Raw genomic sequence first — 22,913 nt, 5'->3', positions numbered from 1 at the left:
TGGGGGGAATGGCCCTAGCCCTCACCCTCCAATCCAACAGATACAGGCTCTTCGCTGACCATGGCAGAACACTGACATTCCTGTCTTGCAGGAAATCACGCACAGAACGAGCAGTATGGGGGAGGGAGGAGGATGTCTTCCCTGTAACGCACCACATGAGGGAGGAGGATGTCTTCCCTGTAACGCACAGCGTTGAGATTTCCTGCAATGACAACAAGCTCAGTCCGATGATGCTGTGACACACCGCCCCAGACCATGATGGACCCTCCACCTCCAAATCGATCCCGCTCCAGAGTACAGGCCTCGGTGTAACGCTCATTCCTTTGACGATAAACGCGAATCCGACCATCACCCCTGGTGAGACAAAACCGCGACTCATCAGTGAAGAGCACTTTTTGCCAGTCCTGTCTGGTCCAGCGACGGTGGGTTTGTGCCCATAGGCGACGTTGTTGCCAGTGATGTCTGGTGAGGACTTGCCTTACAACAGGCCTACAACCCCTCAGTCCAGCCTCTCTCAGCCCATTGCGGACAGTCTGAGCACTGATGGAGGGATTGTGCATTCCTGGTGTAACTCAGGCAGTTGTTGTTGCCATCCTGTACCTGTCCCGCAGGTTTGATGTTCGGATGTGCCGATCCTGTGCAGGTGTTGTTACACGTGGTCTGCCACTGCGAGGACGATCAGCTGTCCGTCCTGTCTCCCTGTAGCGCTGTCTTAGGCATCTCACAGTACGGACATTGCAATTTATTGCCCTGGCCTCATCTGCGTGAACGTGCCTTAGGCATGCTGCAAGGAGGCATGAGGACTGCAGATGTGGCCAGGGCAATAAATTGCAATGTCCGTACTGTGAGACGCCTAAGACAGCGCTACAGGGAGACATGACGGTGGCAGACCACGTACGGGCATCTTCGCAGTGGCAGACCCTGGGCATCTTTCTTTTGGTGTTTTTCAGAGTCAGTAGAAAGGCCTCTTTAGTGTCCTAAGTTTTCATAACTACCGTCTGTAAGCTGTTTGTGTCTTAATGACCGTTCCACAGGTGCATGTTCATTAATTGTTTATGGTTCATTGAACAACATTTTACATTTTAGTCATTTAGCAGACGCTCTTATCCAGAGCGACTTACAGTTAGTGAGTGCATACATTTTCATACTGGCCCCCCGTGGGAAACGAACCCACAACCCTGGCGTTGCAAGCGCCTTGCTCTACCAACTGAGCTACAGGGGACTAGCATGGGAAACAGTGTTTAAACCCTTTACAATGAAGATCTGTGAAGTTATTTGGATTTTTAGGAATTATCTTTGAAAGATCCTGAAAAAGGGACGTTTCTTTTTTTGCTGAGTTTATGTATACATTACATGACACAGTAGATATCCATATGACAGCTGGCTCCCCATGGGCAATGTTGACATTTTAAACAATGCTATGTAACTGAACATCTATAATTAGAATGTACTTATAATGAAAGGATAAATGAAAGGCTCCAAGGCGCTAACATGGAGTCCTTTTAAAAGTTGGCAGAATTCTCTAAATATTTGGCTCTGGATAGGCCGAGTCATCTCAAGAGTATTGGAGCCTATTCTATATATCTATTCTAATTCTAGAATGATTCATTCTAATTCTATGATTCTAATTCTATAATGGGAACACATCCTCACACTCACATTATAGCAGTGACCTAAGAGAGATTCCTTTTTCTCTATCTAGATCCCATAAGGATCACAGAGAGGCTGAGAGACTGACCAAGTTGGACGAGGCTGTTCTAGAGACAGATACCCCAACTCAGTCACAGGAGGTTGAAGGAGAGAGTGAGTTGGACGAGGCTGTTGCCATCCCATCTCAGTCGCAGGAGGTTGAAGGAGAGAGTGAGTTGGACGAGGCTGTTGCCATCCCATCTCAGTCGCAGGAGGTTGAAGGAGAGAGTGAGTTGGACGAGGCTGTTGCCATCCCATCTCAGTCGCAGGAGGTTGAAGGAGAGAGTGAGTTGGACGAGGCTGTTGCCATCCCATCTCAGTCGCAGGAGGTTGAAGGAGAGATTGAGTTGGACGAGGCTGTTGCCATCCCATCTCAGTCGCAGGAGGTTGAAGGAGAGAGTGAGATGGACGAGGCTGTTGCCATCCCATCTCAGTCGCAGGAGGTTGAAGGAGAGATTGAGATGGACGAGGCTGTTGCCATCCCATCTGAGTCGCAGGAGGTCGAAGGAGAGAGTGAGATGGACGAGGCTGTTGCCATCCCATCTCAGTCACAGGAGGTATGATGTATTTTTCTATTACATGTATGAAATTTCATTTAGATATTTTGTGTTTTAATGACGCAAAATTGAATTCCAGCCTAACTCTGCTTTCTGTTGTCGCCATCAGGCTGCAGTGGTGACCTTCACTACCGTGACCCACAAGGATGCAACCTCCCAGACCAGCCTCACCCTCAGCAGGGGAAAGAGAAGCTACCCAGACCTACACACCTTTGTGCAGGACATGAAGGACGAGTAAGTTGCTCTTTGGCTTCCCCATGCATCCCCTAGATATGTTCCCTGTCTCAATTGCATACTCCTCGTGTCCTCTCTTCTCGCCTCCTCAAAACCCATTGGATGAGAAAGCCAGAGGTCCCGCCTTTCTGACCTTCTCATCCAATGGGTTTTGAGAAGGAGGTGAGGAGATTGAGAGTCTCCTATAGTCTCGGGCAAATACAAAGGACTCAACGGACCAAATAACCAATCAGGGATGTCTGGGTGTGGCCTAGTTCCATAGAGGTCCATCCATAACGTAATCTAAGATAATAGAGGTAATTTCCATCCATAACGTAATCTAAGATAATAGAGGTAATGTCCATCCATAACGTAGTCTAAGAGAATAGAGGTAATGTAATTAATTGTGTACTTGCATTTATTTACTTTTCAGCCATTGGAATCTGCTGAGTGAGAATATGCGTGTCGGGGTGAGTTATAGTCACCTCTAAAGTAGTTAATGTTGGTAAAATGGACCAAATATTCATTTGTGGAAATCCTGCAGGACCTTTAATCCTGAACCACTGCTTTAATTGACAAGTTTGAGTAAATGGTTCTAAGTTTTATATCAGTGCAGCCCCTTTAACAAACTAACTCTGTATGGTCTTTTAACATTGCAGATGAGCAGACATGAGTTTAGTGCCAAGTGCATGGATATTGTAGCATGGGTGATGGAGTCTACATCCACTGTGGTTGTTCCCGCCCTTGACCTCACCATGCAGATAGAGCTCTCTGATTCGCCAAGCTCTTCTGGATCAGGAAGTAATGAGGCAGGAGAGGTGACCTCTCTTGGCCGCAGCGTCAGATTCAGCTGTAGTGGAGGACCCAGCAAGTGCACCAGCGCCAGAACCGCCTGCAGCACACGCACTCCCACGCCTTTCCCCTCCTCTCACAGGTACCTAGCCCTATCCCCTCCTCTCACAGGTACCTAGCCCTATCCACTCCTCTCACAGGTACCTAGCCCTATCCACTCCTCTCACAGGTACCTAGCCCTATCCACTCCTCTCACAGGTACCTAGCCCTATCCCCTCCTCTCACAGGTACCTAGCCCTATCCCCTCCTCTCACAGGTACCTACCCCTATCCACGCCTCTCACAGATACCTAGCTCTATCCCCTCCTCTTTTTGCAGGTCTTTCCTGTTATAGGTACAAATATCCATTCCAGATCCACTTAGTGAGAAATACTACTTAGATACTACACAACCACTCTAAAAAGTTTACTCTAAATGTTAATGTTTGGTCTGAGTGTGGTTTGAGATGGTTCACAATGCTTCCTTTGAATAACAATAACAAGGTTGAGTTTGTGTCCCAAAGTCTTGGATCATATTTTTTATTTTGTTACCATGTACTATTCATTTCTGTTGTGCATTCTGCAGGTCCATGACCTCTTTGCTGAGTGAGAACGAAGAGCGATATGTCTCCTCACCTGAGGGTGGCGATAGAGAGATGAGACACAGACCACACTCAGCACCACTGAGATCTGTGTTTGGAATCTCTGAGGACTCTGTCTTAGACATGGTCCAGAGCGGCCAGTCGCAGAGTGACATCGTACTGCCGCCGAAACGAAGTAGACAGGAGAAATACAGACTTAGCAAAATATCAACGGACGGCAAGTTAATGATGGATATTGTCGAGTTGGTTATAAACCTTCTCACCTCCAGATTGGCTGAGCTAATGCGAAGTGTCAGTCAGGGAACTCTAGATCCGCTGACTGGAAGTATCTCAGCAAGTCAACAGTTTGTCCAAGAGATGCTAAGCATGGCGACTTCTAAGATGTATTCCCATGCCATAGAGCATATTGCGCTCGGCCACAAGTCTCCCCTTGAGTTAGAGAGGGAGCTTGAGGCCATCTTGGGTCCTCTGGCTGGACAGGTCATAGTCATCATCATAGATAGCATCACCAAGGCTAAAGCCAACGGAGGAAATGAGGGGAGAGCGACCAGCCCCTTGACCTATTTTCTAACTGCCATTTCGGCAGAAATACAAAGCCTAGTGGTTCACAGATCGGCTAGCAGACCATCCACCAGACTGTCCAACAACGACCCACTGCTGAACATTTCCAAATCGAAGGTCTTAAGATCAGTTCTGCTCAAAATGGCAGAGCTCTTTGGCCAAGGTCAAAGTGAAACCTGTCTAGTTCCACTAGTCCAGAGTCAGTCCAACAACTCCATTTGCGACTGGACTGTGAATGCAGGCACCATTCATCCAAGTACATTTCTGTCTGACAACAGAATGACAGAAGTGTCATCCGATGTTGTGGATCTTGTACTTGAGGTTTTTTGGACAACAGGATTTTTGGATAACAGGAACCCGTCAAGGCCACAGAGTGCCTGCTCCCACAACTCAGCTAGTGGAGCAATAGATAAGAGAGCTCTTGCTGGGGACTTGGTCAGACAGGTGTCTGTCAAACTCAGCCCGTTTGTCTCTGAGAGTCAACTCTCCACCATGTCCATGACAGATCTGTCATCATCTTTTTCTGACTCCACCTTGAAGCAGTTGTGTTCTCGCTCTGTTGTTGCTCTGGCAACTGCCTGTCAAGCAATCAAAACAGAGCTCGAGAACCAGAGACCTACCAACCTGGCAGCCAGAGACCTACTATCGTCTCTGGTAGAGACCATTGAGGACATGGATATCTCTGACATCCTCCAGGGCCCGTCTGCCATTTTGGAGGAGGCTGCTGTGATAAAGCACCCAGAGATGTCCACCTCGACAATATACAGATCTCTGCTTCTCGACTCATCTCTCGCCTCCTCTAAGATGGTCACTGAGAGCATTATCTTCAACAACCCATGCCCATCAAAGGAGAATGTGAGTATTCAGAAGGAGCGCCCTGCTGATAAAGTTGACATCCTCCTTGGTCAGCCAGTGGAGGAGTATATTGTCAAAGCTGAGCAATGCATCACTCAGGTCATTCAGGATGCAGCTGTGACATATACTGCTGCGCTGGATAAAACCGACACTTGTGGGAAACTGTCGGAAATCCTATCTGTCCATGTTTCCTCAGAGAATATTGAGGAGGCATCCTCTGATCTCTTTGGTGGAATTATTTCCGACCTGCATGAGGTATATGAGGTCAATAAGGCCTCCAAGCGTACGAAACCAGGTCGCAAAATATTCTGGGTGGAAGTGAGTTCAGGTTCCCAGAAGATTTACACCAAAACCCTGGACAAACTAAGGAAGCTGTTCACCTCCAACCATCTCACTGAGGGAAAATATATTCCTGTGCAAATCGAGCTCTCTGCAACTGGACTACTTGTAACTGAGGCCACTGTGGAGGTATCTCCTGTAACTGAGGCCACTGTGGAGGAATCTCCTGTACAGAAGACAGACAGTAAGACCCCTTCTAAGTCCTCAGCCCACCAGCTCACCCTCGACACCTGCACTAAAGGGGTAATCAAACAGGTGATCTCGGTGCTGAGGGTGGACACTTCAAAGGAAGACTGCTCCGCTTCCGTTGGGGAGAGCAAGACAAATTCATCCTTCGACTTCAACCAGAAGTTGGACTCGATAATTTCGAAATTGGAGGACCTCACCATTTTGAGTGATGTGACGTCAGCCGAGATTGCCACACTCATGCGATCTCTTAGTGCAGCCAGCAGAACCTCTAACATTTCCATCCAGAGCTTTTACAGTACTGAGTTCCGAGCTAAGGCCAAACACATTGTGAGTGAGACCATTCTCAGAGCTGCTAGCAAAGCCAACCATTCTTTGCTACAGGGCATGCCTAGCACCACCTTCTCACACCATGTGGTTTCTACAGCCGAAGATATAGTAAATATTATCATGCAAGACCTTGAAAGTGTATCCCAGTACACTGTGGACGACGCAGACTCCTTCCCACTAGGAGAGAAAAAGCTGGAGTCCCAGCTCAAACCCAGAGTTGTCTTTGACAACCTATTGGATGCTGCTCAAACCATGTACCACAGAGTAAAGGATAGACTGAACATCTTTTTCTCTTTTCCACCAGTGTCAGTCACCACAGCCAAAGATGTGCTGGACTCCACCCCTGTGGAGACACTCAGACGCATTAAGTCCCCTGACACTGCTCTTGTTGAGGACAGGAGCCGCCATCCGTCTGTGAGAAGTGAGAAGCCTTTGTCAAAAGTCTGTTTGGCTAAAAGGTCTAAAGCCCTTGTGTCTTCAAGTGGCTCTTCAACAGACCACCATGTAATTGACACATGCAGTGAGGATGTCACTCTGCCCACCAGGAGTATGTCAGTTGTGAGCAACAACAGTTTGAAGAGAGCCTCTCCTCTCCACGGCAGTGGATTGAGTGAAAGTTGCAAACCTCTTGTGGCTCTAAAAGACGTAACAGTGGCAGTCAGCCAAGAAGGCTTTAGCAAAACTGCAAAGAAGATGCTCAGCTTGATCCTAAATGAGATCAAGTGTAGAGTGGCCAACTCTGAGAGTTCATCTGTTGGGCAGGAGTGTCTGATAGCCACTAACATGTTAGACTCTTTACTGGAGAGCCTTGACCAGTTACCTGACATGAGCGCTGCCGATGAGATCACAAGGACAGAATCCCATACCTCTATCGCAATGGACGAGACAGGTTCACGGTCAACGCTTGTGAGCCAACAAGAAATAAACATATCTGACACCAATATCATAGTGAAAACTATAATGGACACATTGAAGACGGACGACCCAGAGATGACTTCAGCAGAAGAACATCTGGAAAGGCTCCTGTCAGTTGAAGCCCTTCAAGGTGCGTCTGACAACCTGATCGCAAAGGTCCACGGTCTCATTCTGGAGATAACCATAAGCCGCCAGCTTCAATCCATGGCTGGCCACAGAAGCCTCTCTCAACCAGCGCTGCCTAAGCCAGCCCTGAGGAAGCTGTCAAAGGACGATGCCTCAGAGCTCATTTACAACTTTGCCCAGACTTCTGTTAGGAGACTCCTGGGGCAGTGTATGGGAAGGCCTATGCCACCCTCGGCTGAAATGGTTTTGGATCAGGTCATCAAGTTGATGACAGACGTGGTGATGGACAGCCTGACTTATGGGTCCAAGTCTGCAATGGAGGATGGTAAGTGAAAGTATCTATTTTCATCTGCATAGGACTTAATTGTAACATGATGCTCAATACTTTGCGTTTTATGATGTAAAATTCACTGGTTGTGTCCAGAATGGCACCTTATTCCATATTTAGTGCACTACTTTTGACCAGACCCTATGGGCCCTGGTCAAAAGTAGTGCACTATAAAGTGAAGAGAATGCCATTTGGGACGCAGTGACTAACTTCCATGGCTGCGTCCTCTTCTCCCAGTTATTGTGCACAGGTCGGTCACACTAGCGTGCTCTTCTCACTCAGACACCAGCAATGCCGCAAGTGACATCATTCATGGTGTTGTAGCTGACCTTAATGCTACTGAGGAATTCCCTGCCAGGAGCCTTAGCCCGGCTGATGTAAAGGCTGACGGCATGGCCCGCCTTCCCTCTGCCAGAGGGGAAGAGACTAAGAAGAACAGGAAGTGGCATTTCCTACCGAAAATGCATACGTTTCCAAAGATCATGATTAAGGTAGGGTGCTCTGTGTTTTGAGATTACCTCTGTAAGGCAGGGCTGAAATTTACCCTACAGATTCACTACACACCTATTGTCTCTCAGCATTAGAACAATACTGTTGTCATTGTCTTGAGGAGGTTGAGTGAGGACGCTGTAATACAATCCTAATACACATGGGAGAGAGTCAATGGCTATGTCCCAAATGGCACCCTATTCCCTATATAGTGCACTACTTTTGACCAGCGCTCTATGGGCCCTTTTCAAAAGTAGTGCCTTACATAGCGAATAGGGTGCCTTTTGGGATGCACCCTCTGTATTTTACACAGGCTCAGTTGTCCTGATGTGTTTTGTCAACAGCTGTTCAAGACAAAAGGGGAACCGAAGAGACACCCTAAACTGGATTGGCTGCCTACCAAACGTCTCAGAGAGACTCATATTTCACAGGGTAAGTGATAAGCATCGATGTTATATTGATATATCACCCTATGACAAGCTTGTTAAAACAGTGACAACAGATACAGGCAGACGGACGGACAGACATGCAGACAGACAGACAGACAGATGGACAGACAGGCAGGCAGATGGACAGGCAGACAGACAGACGGACAGACAGACATGCAGACGGACAGGCAGGCAGACAGACAGGCAGACAGACGGACAGACACAAACACACACATTCATTTTCTGATTATGAAATGTTCTTATGACAGATGCTGAGTGTGAGGTTCCAGAGGTTCCATCCACTTCCCCTCCCAAGGAGGACCTGACAACCACACCGGCCCCTGCTCCCCAGGAGTCCCAGTCCCGTAAACGCCCTTTCATAGTCAGGGTGTTACACGCTCTCTCCAGAGCCATCTCCAAACCATTCAGAGGAGCTTCTGGGAAGAAGAATTAGCTAAATGCCTGATTTCATTAATATTATATTTTAATCAGAGCCTTTATTTAATAAAACATTACTGCATTGATTTCTGTCTATAACAGTCTTAATGTTTGTGCACGATAACGGTAAAGTACTTCAAACCACATAGTCAAAAGTATTCATAGTGAAGTACCGTTTATTATTATTGATTGTGGAAATACACATAATACAGAAAAGTTGTTGTCACATATAAAAAAGGGTGCCATATATATATATAAAGACAGACATAAAGGAGAAAACTCTGTAGACCAGTCACATTCTCAAGCCATAACTAAATCCATGAATGGATCTCCTATAAGATGACAGGAGAACATTTGTAACACTTTCTATGAAGCCTATATCTATAATGCATACACTCAAGTCATTTACATTTGACATTTTAGTCATTTAGCAGAAGCTCTTATCCAGAGCGACTTACAGTTAGTGAGTGCATACATTTTTTTTTCATACTGTCATACACTCATAATGACTTAATTGAGTTAAGTGTTAAGTTAAGTGCAGTTATAAACACATACAGGGGCGGTGTGTTCAATAGGGCGATATGGGCGAAGCACTGCCAAACGGGAAAAGGAAGGGATTTTTTTTCTAATCAATTATATCACGGCAACAGTAGTTCAGTGTTCTAATCTAGACGTCTGATCTGCCAGCCACTAAATGTCCAATCAGGCTAAAGTCGTGCAGGCTTTCAGTCAGGTTGAAAATCAGGCTTTCAGTCAGGTTGAAAATCGCCCAGAAGTCTCTCATAGCCTCTAATGTAAAACATTTTTTTTTCAAATTTCAGAGCTTTCAATACAATCTCTATGGGTTTCTGAGGGCATGCACTTACGCGCTTTCGTCATACGTAACGTAACGTAACCATGAACGTAACTAAGAAACTACTCTTTCACCCTGAAGGCGGCACGGCAGACAGCACCGCTTGGACAGCGACTGGTGTAACCGACATGCACCATCTTTCAGAAAAGATTAAGAAAAATGAGCTGTCAAAGACCCACATTGATAGCTGTTTGAGATTGTCTGCTTTGGGGAGAGTGAATATTGCCACTCAACTGGATGAGGGATACAGGCTAGCTGTCCGCCGCCACAACGATGAGGTTAGCAACAGCAGAGTCGTGAACACTGTCTACGAGAATCGAGACGACCTCATAGAATGTTTTGAAGCCATCCGGACGGGTTCATTGGGTTCATTTGACCAGCCCACCGTACCAGAAGCTGCAGAAGAAGGACATCGATGCTGTCTTTATCAAACGTGCCCTCGACAGCTTCGCAAGCAGTGTGCAGGCCATAAGGTAAGATAAAGATTAAACAATATCATTCGATCTTTCTCAAAGCAGAGCTTTATTTGAAAATGTATGCATGAAAGGAGACTGCATTTGTGTTTGAAATTACATTATTCTCATTATATATGGCCAGTGGTGTAATCTATCTTATTTTATATACTATGTGTACTGTACAGTGGTGCTCATAAGTGTATGAACACATTCTAAAGCTGACTAAAAAGAGGAATAAAAAAATAAAAAAATCATCTTTTGGAAATTGATCTTAATGACTTAATTAAAAAAGTTGGAAAATCCAACCTTTAAGGACACCAATTTTCTTTTCTTTTTTATTCCTCTTTTTAGTCAACTTTAGCATGGGATCATAAGCTTATGAGCACCACTGAATACTGTGCTGAACATCCAGGCTATGTGAGACACAAAGGCTAACTTAAACACTAAAGACTTTATGCATCCCTGCCCATTTTAAGTGGAACTGAAGTATTTGTACTATACATGGATACATTGCATATACCTGTGCATCACATAGACAACAATACTGTACAAAGCCAACAAACACATTGGTCTGTTTGCCTTCAGGGACTCCTCTCAACAGCAGCTGCAAGAAGCAACAGGAGCCAAAAGACCCAGAACAGCTTTGAGAGAAGAGGAGAAGCAGAGGCTGTCTGAAGAGGTCTGCAACACCATCCTGGATCACACCAAAGAAAGGTTCTCTTTCTCTGGCCACCTTGTGAGTGCTACCTTACTGCAAGCAGACATGTTTGAAAGGTACTGCCATTCAAAAAAATAAAAAATCTGTTCATGTTCATTTTTACAAATCTATACAATTGGCCAGAATATGGTTGTTCATATTTACAAATCTATACAATTGGCCAGAATATGGTTGTTCATTTTTACAAAGCCATACATATTGTTTATGCAGTGTTGAGGAATGTGAAAGAACACCCTTGATTATTTTTACTGTGATAACTTATTTTGCTTTTGTAAGCCAACACTTTTGAGATCAGTCAATAAATGCTTCTGGTATTGACTTATATGCTGCCCCTGTCTTCATGTTGTTGCTGGACATATCTTTTTAAAAATGTGTGTAGGTCACCTAAATCATCAGAAAAATTGCCCCCCCTGAGAATTTTTTCAGGAGCCGCCACTGGGTGGAGGTGTATACTTTGGAACACTATCAATCACAATGGCAAGTGATTCAGGCCAAAATTAAGCCTAAAGAAGATGCTGATACCTATCATCAAGTCACCTAATGTCTTTCTAAGGAACAGGTCGAAATTTGGGCTGGGCTGGTCCAACTCAAGGTGTCATTAAAGAAAATGCACCCCCCTCCCCAAAGGGTTACAGGCCAGAAGGTTGAGGGTTCGCCGACCACCACAGACCCGCTCACCGCTCCCTGCCTGTTTCATTACACTACGATCAGAGCCGGCTGCAGACAATGATCAGCTAGAGGGAAATCAGATTTTCAATATTTTGATGCCATATTTATAATTATATAAAATATATGCAACTAATTTTCCACCAACAGGTTACTGTGCCAATGCACCACACAACAAAGCATGCTGACTTCGTGCACTTCAATATCATGGTTTGCATTTAACACAATAAATAGACTATGTCAATCTCTACAAACAGAAAATACATCCCTCCCTAACTTGTAGGCTTACCCAGTATCGAAAGCTTGGCTTGACAATCTCTGAATGTCATTACATTTTGGGGTATTTTGTTACTGATGTCTCTTTCCATTCATCAATTGGTCGCTGCACAGTTTGGATTGATTGATTGCTAGATTTTATGTGTGAGTTAAAAAAATACGTATATAGACAAAGATGTTTTACAGTGACTGGGATTGCACATTAAAGTCGGGGACTTATTTCCATTGTGTACCTATTTTCTACATATACAGTTACATACAGTCCATTTGGAATGTATTCAGACCACTTGAATTTTTCCACATTTTGTTATGTTACAGCCTTATTCAAAAATGGATTACATTGTCATCATCAATATACACACAATGCACACAATGCCCCATAATGACAAAGCAAGAACAGATTTATAGAATTGTTTTCTAATTCATTAAAAAATAAAAAACTGAAATATCACATTTACATAAGTATTCAGACCCTTTACTCAGTACTTTGTTAAAGCACCTTTGGCAGAGATTACAGCCCCAAGTCTTCTTGGGTATTACGCTACAAGCTTGGCACACCTGTATTTGGGGAGTTTCTCCCATTCTTCTCTGCAGATCCTCTCAAGCTCTGTCAAGTTGGATGGGGATCATCGCTGCACAGCTATTTTCAGGTCTCTCCAGAGATGTTCGATCGGGCTCAAGTCTGGGCTCTGGCTAGGCCACTCAAGGACTTTCAGAGACTTGTCCCGAAGCCACTCCTGCATTGTCTTGACTGTGTGCTTAGGGTCATTGTCCTGTTGGAAGGCAAACCTTCACCCCAGTCTGAGGTCCTGAGTGCTCTGGAGCAGGTTTTCATCAAAGATCTCTCTGTACTTTGCTCCATTCATCTTTCCCTTGATCCTGAAGGTCTCCTAGTCCCTGCCGCTGAAAAACATATCCATGTCCAATCAATTGAATTTACCGCAGGTGGACTCCAATCAAGTTGTAGAAACATCTCAAGGATGATCAATGGAAACAGGATGCACCTGAGCTCAATTTCGAGTCAATAGCAAAGGGTCTGAATACTTATGTAAATAAGGTATTTCTGTTTTTTATTTTTGATAAATTTGCAAAAAAATCAAAAAACCAATTTTCACTTTGTCATTATGGGTTTTGTGTGTAGATTGACTTGAATGGGAACTGCCATCTATGGATTATATTTATATGGTTGGTAGCCACTTTCTGTTTGCCTTTTGCACATTTCTAAATACAATCGCGTGAAACACGTACAGTTTGAAAAGCAAATGCCTACCGCTGAAAAAAGACGAATCTTTCTGTAGAACCAATAGAAGGAAAAAAATCTCAACAACTCCCAATTTTTGGCGAACAGCAGAACTCTTTTTCAAAGTAGCTCATCTTGAGATAGGCTATTGCCAAGAGGAGCGCATCGGCCATCACTGTGAGTAGTAGCCTATGGCTTCATCTTCATCATTAGGTGAGTCAGTGTGTCACTGGAAATTGTATTTAGTAGCCTACTGTAGCCTATTATTTATATATATATATATACAGTTGAAGTCAGACGTTTACATACACTTAGGTTGGAGTAATTAAAACTTGTTTTACAACCACTCCACAAATTTCTTGTTAACAAACTATCGTTTTGGCATGTTGGTTAGGACATCTACTTTGTGCATGACACAAGTCATTTTTCCAACAATTGTTTACAGACAGATTATTTCACTTATAATTCACTGTATCACAATTCCAGTGGGTCAGAAGTTTACATACACTAAGTTGACTGTGCCTTTAAACAGCTTGGAAAATTCCAGAAAAGGATGTCATGGCTTTAGAAGCTTCTGATAGGCTAATTGACATCATTTGAGTCAATTGGAGGTGTACCCGTGGATGTATTTCAAGGCCTACCTTCAAACTCAGTTCCTCTTTGCTTGACATTAGGGGAAAATCAAAAGAAATCAGCCAAGACCTCAGAAAAAAAAATGGTAGACCTCCACAAGTCTGGTTCATCCTTGGGAGCAATTTCCAAACGCCTGAAGGTACCACGTTCATCTATACAAACAACAGTACGCAAGTATAAACACCATGGGACCACGCAGCCGTCATACCGCTCAGGAAGGAGATGTGTTCTGTCTCCTAGAGATGAACGTACTTTGGTACGAAAAGTGCAAATCAATCCCAGAACAACAGCAAAGGACTTTGTGAAGATGCTGGAGGAAACAGGTACAAAAGTATCTATATCCACAGTAAAACGAATCCTATATCAACATAACCTGAAAGTCCACTCAGCAAGGTAGAAGCCACTGCTCCAAAACCATCATAAAAAAGCCAGACTACAGTTTGCAACTGCACATGGGGACAAAGATCATACTTTTTTGAGAAATGTCCTCTGGTCTGATGAAACAAAAATAGAACTGTTTGGCCATAATGACCATCATTATGTTTGGAGGAAAAAGGGGGACGCTTGAAGCCGAAGAACACCATCCCAATCGTGAAGCACGGGGGTGGCAGCATCATGCTGTGGGGGTGCTTTGCTGCAGGAGGGACTGGTGCACTTCACAAAATAGATGGCATCATGAGGAAGGAAAATTATGTGGATATATTGAAGCAACATCTCAAGACATCAGTCAGGAAGTTAAAGCTTGTTCGCGGGGCGCTAGAGAGCGTGCTATGGAGTAGACGTGCATTGCTAGAGCTCCGCTCAATTTTGAAACAAATTAATATTTATCTTAACCTCTCACAACCTATAACTTCAAACAAATATGACAAAGGGAAAAGGCAACAAAAAAGGGGGCGCTAAACAAGATAATTGGAATGAGATAGACAACGAACCAATTTCAACGTCGCCGACCCACGAGGAGCTAGCTGAAGAGGCTAGCTTCCAAGAGTTCCCCACAGATCCTACTCAAAGTGACATACTGGCTGCCATAAACGCACTAAGCAAGAAGGTGGACACAAGGTTGGCTGATATCTCAAAGAGTATTGGGACTTTGGCCGAAACTGTGAAGGCAACTAAGGGAAGGGTGCACGAGGTTGAGCAGACGACAATCGATCACGAGGCCAGGCTACAGGACATAGAGAAACAGTGCGCAACGTTCAAAAATGACAACAAAACCCTGAAGGCCCGACTGGAAATGCTCGAGTCGCATTCAAGACGCCAGAACATCCGTATATGTGGGATCCAGGAGGACACGGAGAAAGGGAAACCCACTGAATTTGTCTCGGAGCTGATACCGGCATTGCTGGGGAGTGAACACTTCAAAACGGCCATCCTGATCGACCGCGCACACAGAGCACAGGCAACGAAGCCGGCCAAGGGCGGGCCACCAAGGCCATTCATTGTAAGGCTGCACTATCCCCACACCAGGGATCTCATCCTCAAGCTGGCTAGTCAAAAGTTCCCCCTTAACTACAACGGAGCCAGGGTGTCTTTCTACCCAGATCTTACCTTGGAGGTGAGGAACCAACGGAAAGAGTATGATGAGGTACGCAACAAATGCAGGGCGGCCAACATCCGATATGGATTCCTCTTCCCAGCCCGGTTTAAGGTGACAGTCGAGGGATCAACACGTACGTTTGACAACGCAAAAGAGGCAGATCTGTTCTTGACAAGCAAGCTCCCCTGATGAGGATACAGAACGGCTGTGCCAGCAGGCTAAATGGCCAAATACAGGCCAGGAATGTGTGTGAATTGAATTTCCGGCCTATGTCTTTTCGATCAGAAGATCAGAAATTGGGACTTATAGGATAGGTGAGATGTTGTGGCTAATATAGCATTGTTTGGCATGTCATGTTTTAGCGACACTCACCCCCTAACATGAGAGTTAAGTTAAGTGTTATTTAATATTAGTTAATATGCGGAGCATCTATAGACGACGAGTTAGTTCAAGCTTTATGTCTAGACACCCTAACGTTTGTGTGTTAGCCAAGGAGTGCTTCGTTTGGGGAAGTCACTCAGTAAAGGGACGGGAGGGGGGTTGGGGTCTGTGTTTTATGTTCACGTTTATTAGTACAGGTGGCATGACAAGCTCCCGCACGGCGGGACGTTTTTCTTCTGGGTTTTGTATGACAGCAGCAATTTGCTTTAAAATAAGAAATGCCACATAGTGACCGAGCACAGAGTAGACCAGGTGGAATAAAGATAGTCAGCTGGAACTGTAATGGATTAGGGCATGTCGTGAAACGAGCTAAGGTTTTTTCTCATCTTAAATCACTGGGTGCTGACATAGTGCTTCTTCAAGAAACTCATATTAAACGCCCCGCGCAGGCCAAGCTACGAGTCGGCTGGATCGGTCAGATATACCAGTCTAACTTTGATGCAAAAGCGAGAGGGGTAGCAATCCTGATAAGGAAAAACATTCCTTTTGTTTACTCAACCTCGATTTCAGATCCTAATGGTCGGTATATTATTGTGGCTGGTACACTGAATTCAAAACCAATAACCTTGGTCAATTTATATGGACCCAACTTCGATGATCCATTATTTTTTCAAAGGGTATTTAAGGCCATACCAAATATCTCGGATACAAGTGTTATTGTTGGAGGTGACTTTAACTGTACGTTAGACCCTCTTTTAGATAAACAGCTATCAAGGTCACTTCAACAATCAAATGCCAGTGTCTGTCTAAATACATTGATGACAAACCTTAACATTGTCGATATTTGGAGACTGACGCACCCAACAGACAGGGATTATTCTTTCTTCTCATCAGTTCATAAATCATATTCCAGAATTGACTATTTTTTGTTGGACTCCAAACTAATCTCAGCAGCTGAGTCGGTTACCTATCACCCCATTCTAATTACGGACCACTCTCCTCTGTCCATGGTGCTGAAACTCGACAATATGTCGACAGGTCGGCGACCGTGGCGCTTAGACGCATACCTGTTGAAAGATGAGGCTTTTTGTCAGTATTTGGAGGAGCAGATTGCCTTTTTCCTCAGTACTAACGACACGGGGGATGTTGACGACTCCACCCTTTGGGAATCTCTAAAGGCTGTGATTAGAGGTTACATTATTTCTTATACATCAGAGAGGAAGAAACGTGCCAATACTAGGCTGAGAGAAATTGAAAGAGAGTTAGGGGAACAGGAGAACGTTTTTAGGACAAATTCCTCGTATACAGTCCTTGAGAAGATCACAAAGTTAAAGTATGAATACAATACCATCCTTTCGAAACGGGTGGGCTCTTTACTTGCTAGAACGCAACAAAGTTATTTTGAACTGGGGGACAAACCACATAAATTATTAGCAAGACAGCTAAGGCATGTACAAGCATCTAGAGCTATTCACAAAATAAAAGACAAGAAGGGTAAAATAGTAACAGATCCGCAGGACATTAATAAATGCTTTGCACAGTTTTACTCAGAGCTATACCAATCAAAATGCGATGCTACTGATCCACAAACTATGGAACGCTTTCTCGCTGATTGTGAACTTCCTAAACTAGACAGGGGGGCAGCTGCCGCACTCGATGCAGGGATAACATTAGATGAAATTAACACAGCGATAGCACAATTTCCAAACAGCAAGGCCCCTGGGCCCGATGGATATGTAATAGAATTCTATAAGAAGTACTGCGCTAGTCTATCTCCACTTATGCTGCGAATGTTTCAACAATCCAAAGAAAATACCAAACTCCCGCAAACACTGTATGAGGCTACAATAGCCCTGATCTTGAAAAAAGATAGAGATTCCATGGAGATGTCGTCGTATCGCCCCGTGTCGTTACTCCCCATAGAAAACAAGGTGTTGACAAAGATATTGGCAAACCGATTGAAAAAATATATTTCCGACATCATACACCCTGACCAGACAGGTTTTATCCCGGGCCGACATATATACTACAATTTGAGACGCCTTTTCAACGTAATGTATCATGATCATAAAGTTGAGGCAGTGGTAATAGCTCTTGATGCAGAGAAGGCGTTTGATCAGATTGAGTGGAAGTATATGATATCGGTTCTGGAGCATTTCGGATTTGGAAAGGAATTTATTAATTGGATAAGAATTATTTATGCACACCCAATGGCGTCCGTGGTGACCAATCAGGAAATGTCGCAGTCATTCCGCCTGTTCAAGGGGTGCCGACAGGGGTGCCCTATTTCGCCTGCTCTCTTCGCTATAGCCATGGAACCCCTTGCTACGCGCATTCAGGCATGTGCCGATATAGCTTCTGTTAAAATAAAAGACACACAGCACAAAATTTCCCTATATGCAGACGATGTTCTTTTGTTTTTGTCCAAGCCTAAAACGTCTATTCCACCATTACTTAACTTGATAAACACATTCGGCTCCTTCTCTGGCTACAAGATAAACTGGCAAAAAAGTGAGATGATGCCAATATCACGGCCTGTGGATATGCAATTTCTGCAATCTACCCCGCTTAGAACAGTGAGGGACAAGTTCACAAGCCTTGGCATTGTAGTGACAAGAGACCTCGACCAGCTATTGAAAGTGAATTGGGACATGAAAATATATCAGCTTAAACAAAATATAGATTTCTGGAAAACTCTGCCTATTTCCTTGGTTGGTCGTATAAACGCTATTAAAATGGTTGTCCTACCCAGGTTTCTTTACCTCTTCCAATGTCTACCCAATTTCATACCACAAAGCTATTTTAAGAAACTGGATTCAATAGTAACTCCATTTTTATGGGATAACAAGGCAGCCAGAATTGCAAAGAAGCATTTATGCAAGTACAAGATAGAGGGGGGCTTTGGCATTCCTCACTTCAAACTGTATTATTGGGCTGCTAATCTGAACATTGTGTCTTTCTGGAGGGAAAGTTTACCTGAGATGAGACGGAAGGATATGCCTTCATGGCTTTTGATTGAGCAGGCCTCCTGTCAACGTTCCTCACTCCCTGCACTTGTTAATAGCCCATCATATGTGAAAAAAGCCACTTATGACTCCAATCCAGTCATTTGTCATACTCTTAGGATCTGGAAACAGATTAGGGATTTTCTTAACATACCCACTGTGTACATAGACAGCCCGATTAGCCGGAATCATGCTTTCCACCCTGCAATGGATGATGTGGTGTTTTCACAGTGGAGGGAGAAGGGGCTCACAACAATTGGTAATCTATACATAGATGGTCAGTTAGCTTCATTTCAACAACTACAGGCAAAGTTCAACATGCCAACAACACATTTTTTCAGATACCTCCAAATCAGGAATTTCTTAAGGACACACATCCCACAGTATGGCATGAAGCCAAATAGTCCTACATTAGATAGCTTGATCCTTGTCAAACCCCATTCAAAAGGGTCGGTCTCCAGACTGTATGATGTGCTACAGGCCCACATAGAGGTATCCACAGACACCATTAAAAGGGCTTGGGAACAAGAACTTGGTTCAGAAATCTCAAATGAGGACTGGATAGAAGCTCTCAGGAATATAAACCACATTTCAGTGAATGCCAGACACAACCTTGTACAGTTTAAGGTGATACACAGGTTACACTACTCAAAAGTAAAACTGCATAAAATATTCCCGGACACCTCACCACTGTGTGAGAGGTGCAAGCAGGAGGAGGGGACGTTGTCCCACTTATTCTGGACATGCCCTAAATTACAGGCTTACTGGGCTCTCATTTTTGATTACTTATCTAAGGCCTTTGATAGAGTTCTAGCCCCAGACCCATTGATCGCTCTGTTTGGTACAGTTGATGGGAATAACCAGGAGGGGAAAGCTGTCTCTCTTTGTACTCTATTAGCCAAAAGGCTCATATTGCAATTTTGGAAATTGGAGACTGTACCTACCTTTGAAATGTGGTTACGGGATTTAGGGAATGTAATCCATATGGAAAAGATTCGATACAACACCTCCAATAGAAGTCCATTGTTTTACAAAATATGGCAGCCGATACTGGATAAATGGTCTAGTCCCGCTTCATAACTGGGCTGACGATCTGCGGCTACTCTGTGCTGTACTCCACTCAATATTTATTTTTGGCTGAACTACACTGCTTGTAATGACTATATGCTGTCTTCTTATACACGTACCACCTAATAGGATTTTGTTTTATTTTGTGTATGTGTGAGTTAACTTTTGTTTTGTCCTCTAAACTGGCCATCCCATCCAACAGTACAATGAATGTCATTGTTTGTATTGCTGTCTCTTTTACTTTATTTTTATTGGAAAATAATAAACATATTATAAAAAAAAAAAAAAAAAAAGCTTGTTCGCAAATGGGTCTTCCAAATGGACAATGACCCCAAGCATACTTCCAAAGTTGTGACAAAATGGCTTAAGGACAACAAAGTAAAGGTATTGGAGTGGCCATCACAAAGCCCTGACCTCAATCCTATAGAACATTTGTGGGCAGAACTGAAAAAGCGTCTTTAGGTGCTTTTCGTCAAACTCCAAGCGGGCTGTCATGTACTTTTTACTGAGGAGTGGCGTCCGTCTGGCCACTCTACCATAAAGGCCTGATTGGTGGAGTGCTGCAGAGATGGTTGTCCTTCTGGAAGGTTCTCCCATTTCCACAGAGCTCTGTCAAAGCTCACCTCCCTGACCAAGAACCTTCTCCCCTGATTGCTCAGTTTAGCCAGGGGGCCAGCTCTAGGAAGAGTCTTGGTGGTTCCAAACTTCTTTGATTTAAGAATGATGGAGGCCACTGTGTTCTTGGGGATGTTCAATGCTGCAGAAATTGTTTGGTACCCTTCCCCAGCTCTACGGACAATTCCTTCAACCTCATGGCTTGGTTTTTGCTCTGACATGCACTTTCAACTGTGGGACCTTATATAGACAGGTGTGTGCCTTTCCAAATAATTTCAAATCAATTGAATTTAGCACAGGTGGACTCCAGTCAAGTTGTACAAACATCTCAAGGATGATCAATGGAAACAGGATGCACCTCAGTTCAATTTCGAGTCTCATAGCAAAGGGTCTGAATACTTATGTAAATAAGATATTTCTGTTTTTTGCAAACATTTCTAAAAACCTGTTTTCGCTTTGTCATTATGGGGTATTGTGTGTAGATTGCTGAGGATTTTTATTTATTTAATCTATTTTAGAATAAGGCTGTAACGTAACTAAATGTGGAAAAAGTCAAGGGGTCTGAATACTTTCCGAAGGCACTGTAAGTATCAAAAGTAAAAGTATAAATAATTTCAAATTGCTTATATTAAGCAAATCAAACAGCACAATTTATTGTTTTTATTTTAATTATGGATAGCCAGGGTCACACTCCAACACATAATTGACAAATGAAGCATTTGTGGTTTAGTGAGTCCGCCAGATCAGAGGCAGTAGGGATGACCATGGATGTTTTCTTGATAAGTGCGTGATTGGTTCATTTTCCTGTCCTGCTAAGTATTCAAAATGTATCGAGTACTTCTGGGTGTCTGGATAAATGTATGGAGTAAAAAGTACATTATTTTATTTTGGAATGTAGTGAAGTAAAAGTAAAAGTTGTAAAAAATATAAATAGTCAAGTAAAGTACAGATATCCCCAAAAATGACTTAAGTCCCCAGTGAAAGTTGCGCCCCTGGCATATATATACTCTTCAAAAAAAGAAACGTCCTCTCACTGTCAACTGCGTTTATTTTCAGCAAACTTAACATGTGTAAATATTTGTATGAACATAACAAGATTCAACAACTGAGACATTAACTGAACAAGTTCCACAGACATGTGACTAACAGAAATTGAATAATGTGTTCCTGAACAAAGGGGGGGGGGGTCAAAATCAAAAGTAACAGTCAGTATCTTTTGTGGCCACCAGCTGCATTAAGTACTGCAGTGCATCTCCTCCTCATGGACTGCACCAGATTTGCCAGTTCTTGCTGTGAGATGTTACCCCACTCTTTCATTCCTCCGATGAAACGCGAATCCGACCATCACCCCTGGTGAGACAAAACCGTGACTCGTCAGTGAAGAGCACTTTATGCCAGTCCTGTCTGGTCCAGCGACGGTGGATTTGTGCCCATAGGCGACGTTGTTGCCGGTGATGTCTGGTGAGGACCTACCTTACAACAGGCCTACAAGCCCTCAGTCCAGCCTCTCTCAGCCTATTGCAGACAGTCTGAGCACTGATGGAGGGATTGTGCGTTCCTGGTGTAACTCGGGCAGTTGTTGTTGCCATCCTGTACCTGTCCCGTAGGTGTGATGTTTGGATGTACCGATCCTGTGCAGGTGTTGTTACACGTGGTCTGCCACTGCGAGGACGATCAGCTGTCAGTCCTATCTCCCTGTAGCGCTGTCTTAGGCGTCTCACAGTACGAACATTGCAATGTATTGCCCTGGTCACATCTGCAGTCCTCATGCCTCCTTGCAGCATGCCTAAGGCACGTTCACGCAGATGAGCAGGGACCCTGGGCATCTTTCTTTTGGTGTTTTTCAGAGTCAGTAGAAAGGCCTCTTTAGTGTCCTAAGTTTTCATAACTGTGACCTTAATTGCCTACGGTCTGTAAACTGTTATAGTCTTAACGACCGTTCCACAGGTGCATGTTCATTAATTGTTTATGGTTCATTAAACAAGCATGGGACATTAAGATCTGTGAAGTTATTTGGATTTTTACGAATTATCTTTGAAAGACAAGTTTCTTTTTTTGCTGAGTTTAGTAGGAATGCTACACTTTTACCTGAGATTAATATGGGAAACCAGCTACACTGTAAACCCTAATAAATTCACATAACTCAAAAATTATTTTGTAACAGATTACACAAAAATATTTTAGTGATGTTTTTAAATGTTTTAAGTTTACATAAAATAAAAATTACATTTACAGTTGCCTTAAATTATCTCAATGTTATCTTATAAATATTTATATTCCTCAACTTATAATTGGGGAGTAATTCACTCAAAATTTTCAATATTTTTCAACTCATATAATGTGGGAAATACACTCAACATTTTCAATATTCTTCAACTCATAAATGTGGGAAATACACTCAAAATATTAAATATTCTTCAACTCATATAATGTGTGAAATACACTCAAAATTTTCAATATTCTTCAACTCATAATGTGGGACATGCAATCAAAATTAATTCTAAACTGAAATACTGATGTCGGTCCATTACACAATTATAATCAGCGAATAATGTTAGAAAACATGAAAGTGACACCACAG

At 43.6% G+C, this 22,913-nt stretch overlaps 1 protein-coding gene across 1 annotated transcript; it reads left to right on the top strand.

The window, feature by feature from the left end:
- Window positions 1-7,121: 7,121 nt before the first annotated feature.
- Window positions 7,122-8,459, top strand: LOC311138311 (uncharacterized protein; the record flags this gene model as incomplete). The annotated part of the gene is made up of 3 exons (XM_084172994.1): window positions 7,122-7,527; window positions 7,813-8,021; window positions 8,364-8,459. 3 exons carry the CDS (start codon window positions 7,122-7,124, stop codon window positions 8,457-8,459), a joined length of 711 nt encoding a protein of 236 aa, XP_084029120.1.
- Between the last annotated feature and the right edge of the window lie 14,454 nt (window positions 8,460-22,913).

This window comes from Coregonus lavaretus (assembly GCF_964263955.1).
Source record: "Coregonus lavaretus genome assembly, chromosome: 12".
Classification (NCBI taxonomy): domain Eukaryota; kingdom Metazoa; phylum Chordata; class Actinopteri; order Salmoniformes; family Salmonidae; genus Coregonus; species Coregonus lavaretus.
Note: the sequence above shows the minus strand (reverse complement) of the source record. Positions and strands in the feature narration are given on the sequence as shown.